The sequence below is a fragment of the Meles meles genome, chromosome 4, assembly GCF_922984935.1.
Source record: "Meles meles chromosome 4, mMelMel3.1 paternal haplotype, whole genome shotgun sequence".
Classification (NCBI taxonomy): domain Eukaryota; kingdom Metazoa; phylum Chordata; class Mammalia; order Carnivora; family Mustelidae; genus Meles; species Meles meles.
In genome coordinates this window covers 68,338,455-68,344,115 of record NC_060069.1, presented here as the reverse complement: position 1 = coordinate 68,344,115, position 5,661 = coordinate 68,338,455, and the positions used below count along the sequence as shown (strand labels likewise).

The following is a 5,661-nucleotide window of genomic DNA, read 5'->3' as shown; positions in this document are numbered from 1 at the left end:
GTGCAGCATCAACTGTTCAGACTGCCCTCAGATAATCATTTTCTACACCTTATCCAACTAGTTTTGCTTACAATCACTAAAGTGGGAGAGAAGTACCAAGGAACAAAATGCATCTATTCACAAATGCTTGACTCAGGTCTACTTACTGCTACTTGTACAATGTGCCCACTGTTTTTACACCTTGGAGCCTTTGCACTAACATTCCCTCTGCCCAGAGTATGCTTCTGGTTAGTTCTAAATCTCTACATACTTACTGGGAGTGCACCATAGAGAGCATCAGGGAGGGAGATAGAGATGAAAAGGGAAATCCTGCAATCCCTAACTTCAAAGAACATAGCTAGTGCAGGAGAAAGACAAGCAAACCAAGTAAGGCTGCATAAATTAAGTGGTCAATAGAAGTACAAGTAATACAATGTGCTGGAGTACAGAATGAATTTTGGCTGTGTGGAGGAAGTAGCGTCTGAGTTGGACCTATAAGTTATCTAATTCTATAACCAAAAAAACCTTTTATTGTATTTTGAAAGTATCTCTAGGGACATTACCCCATTTGAACCCCACAATGACCCTGTGAGACAGATAGGGATCAGCAGCTCCACTTTATGGATGAAGAAATTGATCTTCAAATTGTGGTGCAGCTGGTAGGTGGTAGGGCCTGGACCGAAATCCATATATGCTGCCCCTAAATTCTGAGGAAAGGGCATTGCATTGGGTTTCAGTTCCAGCTGTCTTTCAAGCCCAGCCCCAAACCTAAGTCTACTAGAAAGTCTACCATGAGCCTTCAAGGTATTTCCCTCCTTTGAGCCCCCAGACATTTTATATTTCTCTGAGAACATTAAATCACTTCTATCCAGTATTATTATAATTAAGGTAAAAATTTCTCCTCTAATACTAGACTACTAGCTTCTTAAGGCTCTGACTCCTAATTGAGCATTCGTTGCACTTAGCTCAGTGCAGTGTATAGAGCAGATATGAAATACTTATGTTAACAGTGCCATCATTATCAGGAACCCAGGTCATTTTACACCTTTCTTCTACCATTCATATCTAATTTGACACCAAGACTTGTCAGTTTTTTGTAATTTCTTCTTTTTAATTCTTATTGCCTATAATCTTGAGTATAAAACTTGACTACTTTATATCTAGACTAATAAATTAACTGATCAAATCTCCAGGGACTTCCCAGTCCAATTTACCTTCCAAACTACAGCCACATTCATCTTAATTTCCCGTGTCTCCTGCTTTTTGTCTTTAATTGTTCCCCTCTGTCTATGGTACATTTAACACAAAGACTTGTTCTTAGCCTGCTCCCTGTGAGACTTTCGTTTCACTACCACCAGTCTGTTAAGCGTGCTTTGAATATGTTTTGTTCATTCTCGTCCGTAGACCCTGGCTCTTTTCCATTATGTTTTCTGGATATCTGCCCTCTTCCTCCTCCTCTACCACATACCCATCCTAATGCCACCCCATCCATGATGGCATACATTTGCTATAAAATCTTTCCTCACAGCAACCTTCTTTCCATAAACCTTAACAAACTTAAATCTATATCGCTCATTTGGCACACATGTTGTACTACAAATTGCTCTTTTTCAAAAGGAAATATAAGATCTCCAACGTCAAGAATAGTTTCCTCTAGCATTTAATTTGGCTCTACTCAATGGTTTACTTCACCATTATTCTCCCCCAACATAGAAATGCAAGAGACATGGACAGTCCAATAATTCAAATACTTCCTGTTCCCCCAGATACGTATAATATACAGTTTTCTGTCACACATACTCAAAACATTTTTTTTTCTAGCCATTTTATCTGTATTCAGAAGCATCTTTGATGTACTATGTTGGGTCCAACTTCTTTAAACTCTGCTGCGGTGATCCACATGTCCTGGAAGGCAGACAGGGATCCAAGAATAGAGCCTCCCATCCACACTGACAGTTTCCTTTCTGGGGGAGCTGTAACCTGCACAGGCGTATTGGCAGGTACCATATTTGCTATATCTTTAACTAGCCGTTTGTCCAAACCAGGGAAAGAGGTTGATCCTCCAGCAAGGACAATATTAGAGAAAAACGAATTCCTCAGATCCGTATCGCATTTCATTATGCTGCTGAAACACAACCTATCGATGCCAGGGGTATCAAGGTTCATAAGATGTGGAGAGAAGAGGGCCTCTGGACAATGAAAGAGCTGGTCGTGGAGCTTGATCATCTTCCCATCAGGCAGGTGGTAAACTTTCTCTACAGACTCAGGATTCTTGGCCATTTCCTCTTCATAGTTCATTACCACATAACAAGAGGTTTCCTTAATGTCTGCGACAATCTTTCTGTCTGCAGCACTAAGCAGCATGATGCCATGGTCCTTCAACAGCATCATGAGGTAGTTGGTGAGGTCAAGGCCTGCCAGATCTAGCTGCTGGACGCCATGAGGCAGACAGTAACCCTCGAAGATGGGCACACACTGGGTCACGCCAGCACCTGAATTTAGCACAAAGCCTGTTGTGAAACCAGCGGCAAAGAGAGCCAGCACCCCTTGGATGCACATATAGAAGGCAGGAACCTGCAAATGCTCAAAAAACACTTCAGTGATCTGTTGCCGGTTCACCAGTGGGTTCAGTGCTGGTTCGGTAATCAAGACTGGGCCATCACAGGCCTTTAGCTTCAGGTTATGATCATAGATATGCTTCCACATGATTTCCATGTCTCCCCAGGAAGTAACCAGACCACGCTCCACTGGGTAGCTGTAGGAAAAGCAATAAGATAAACGGCAGCAGGTTTTTTTTGTTTTGTTTTTTGTGTTTTGTGTTGTTTTTTTTTTTAACAATGGCAGCTTTTAATTTTTCTAGGGCAATGACTGCCAGTCAGAAAAGGTAACTGCCAGCAACAGTTAGCATAGCTACTCCCTTCCTCTGCAATTTTTGTTGTTTTCCATTTTCCCCCCTTTAAAAGACAAATCTTTTTTCTTTTTTTTTTTTTTTTAAGATTTTATTTATTTGACAGAGAGAGACACAGCCAGAGAGGGAACACAAGCAGGGGGAGTGGGGGAGGGAGAAGCAGGCTTCCCGCTGATCAGGGAGCCCAATGAAGGGCTGATTCCAGGACCAGGATCATGACCCCAATGGAAGGCAGACGCTTAATGTCTGAGCCACCCAGGCACCCCCACAAGAATCTTGTTTCTTTTTTAAATCAGGAAATCTTTACATAATAGTGCAGTTTTAAAATCAATTAATTGAAGAAACCCACATGATGAGGGTACTCTGAATGAAGTGAAGTGATATTCTCTCTCTTTTTTTTTTTAAAGATTTTATTTATTTATTTGACAGAGAGAGAGAGATCTCAAGCAGGCAGGCTCCCCACTGAGCAGGAAGCCCGATATGGGGCCCCGATCCAAGGACCCTGAGACCATGACCTGAGCTGAAGCCACCCAGGTGCCCCAAATGAAGTGATATTCTTAATGAACTTATATTTTATGAATAATTTTATACACTTGAATACATCTGTTTAGATAAGAAGAGCAAGTAATGTTCACTCTTAGACGTTTAGTACCCCTTGGAGATTTGTGGCCTGCACCAGCGGGCTGAGACTTTCCTGTTCCCCCGCTTCCATATCCTCGCAAATTTGAGCCCCTCATCTGGATTCCCCCTGCCACCACGTGGGTCCTGCCTGCTGGGAGAAGGCCATACCTGATGGACAGTGATTGTCTTCTTTCCTGCGCCTCATTGCCCACAAACAGTTCCAGCGCGCTCTTGGCCTCCCAGTTCTGGCCTTTGGCTCGGCCAATAATATTCGGGTAGACAAATTGGGGTTCCCGCGAGCCAGCCAGGCCCGCCTTGATCATTCCCGAGCCGTTGTCGATCACCACTGGTAGCTGGTAGTAGCTCATGTCGCTGCCGCTGCCTCCTGTCGCCTGGCCACACCGGCCGCCCTGCCTGTGGGCTGCGCCAGGGGGGCAGAAAGTGCGGGGCGCAGACCCTGGGCAGAGTTAACAGGCCCACCGCCTGGAACGTCGCGTCACAGAGGCCCCGGCCTGCCCCACTAGGCCTGTGCCCCGGCAAGTGCGCGCAGGGGGCAGGGTCTGACCCATTGACTCTCCAAAGTACTGCCCACCAATTGCCTCTCACAGGGGCTGGATCACTTGCCACCCCCTGGAATCCAGGGATGCCAGTATCAGGAAAACCCAACTTTCTTCCCTGAAGATACAAATCTAACCCTTTACAAGTGGCTTTCTCTAATACCTGGCTGGGCCATGAAACAATTTTCTTTTCCAAAGCCTTTAAATTCTACCTAATAGGCATCTGTCCAGGGGCCTGTGGAAAGCTCTGGAATGTGCCCTTGAAAGGAGGAAAAGGTGGAGAGAAACGGGAAAGTTGTCGGAGAAGAAGCAAAATTTAAGAAGAGCTTCTGAAACCCTCAACTTCTGAAAAGAAAAAGGAAAAAAATGCTAGGATTTAACGTGGGTTTTATACAGATGAACAAAGGGGAGGGGAAGGAAAAATGAAATAAGGTAAAGACAGGAAAGCAAACCTTAAGACACTTAAATATAGGAAACAAACTGAGAGGTGCTCAGTTTGAGGGGAGAGGGGTGGAGGGATGGGATAATTGGGTGATGGGCATTAAGGAGGGCACATGATGTAATGAGCACTGGGTGTTCTGTGCAAGACATGAATCACTAAATTCTGCCCCTGAAACTAATACTATAATATATGTGAACTAACTTGAATTTAAATAAAATCTTGAAAGAAAAAAAAAGTGGGTTTTATATACTTTTTTTTTTGGTTTTATATACTTTTATTATTGTTTCTATATGATGGGCACTTACTTTGTTGTGTTTCTTTCCTGCAGTTTCTAAGCAAAATGTACTCAAAACTAAAATGGTAGAGCCTTGCTTTTTTTTTTCTTTTGATTGACTGATTGATTTTTAACAATCTCACCCAGTTAACCCTCGTATGATATGGAAGGTCATTCTCATTTCCTAAAAATATTTGATTTTTAGGCACAAGGACGGGTCTGCCTGATTGCAAGAAAAGCGATATTCCCTCGGTCATGCGAAGTTAAAGATTAGAATAATTTAAGTACACTGCGTGCCAAAAAGTTCATCTTGGTGTCTGATTTTTTTATCCCCTTAATTCTACACACTGTGTAAAGAATTTTAAAAACAAGTAGGCAAGTTCGGACCTCTGGTTGGTCTATGGAAGCAGGGGAGAAAATTCAAAAGCTATTGGCCTGTCCTTCCACCAGAGGCTGAAAGGGTCAAGTTACTAAGTAACAGAGGTGGCATTTGACGCTGCAAACCACTGCAAGAAGGGGGACTCCAACGAAGCCCCGCACTTGCCCCGGGCTTCTCAGCACTGCGTGGCGGGGAGAGAATGCCAAATAAAACATTTCTTTCCCACAGAAGAGAGTGTACCCAAAGGAAGTGCAAGGAGCCAGTGCCTGGTTTCTGCAGCGGTCCGTCCCTAGGGGCCTCTGGGGGAGAAAAAAAAAGCGCACGCAAATTCCAACTTTCAAAATACTTTCAGCATCACACAATTAGAAGTATAGTCATTTTTCCTTTTCTGGGTTTTTTGTTTTGTTTCTGCAAAAACTACCTTAGTACTGCTTTAAGCGCTTGCAATTTCATGGTACTACGTCCATATCTAGGCCGTCCTGAAGCCTAGGAGCCAGTGGA

At 43.6% G+C, this 5,661-nt stretch overlaps 1 protein-coding gene across 1 annotated transcript; it reads right to left on the bottom strand.

The window, feature by feature from the left end:
- Positions 1 to 1,738: 1,738 nt before the first annotated feature.
- Positions 1,739 to 3,876, bottom strand: ACTRT3 (actin related protein T3). Its single transcript, XM_046001342.1, has 2 exons — positions 3,677 to 3,876; positions 1,739 to 2,734 (listed from the first exon to the last, which is right to left on the bottom strand). Exons 1-2 carry the CDS (start codon positions 3,874 to 3,876, stop codon positions 1,816 to 1,818), a joined length of 1,119 nt encoding a protein of 372 aa, XP_045857298.1. The 3' UTR covers positions 1,739 to 1,815.
- Between the last annotated feature and the right edge of the window lie 1,785 nt (positions 3,877 to 5,661).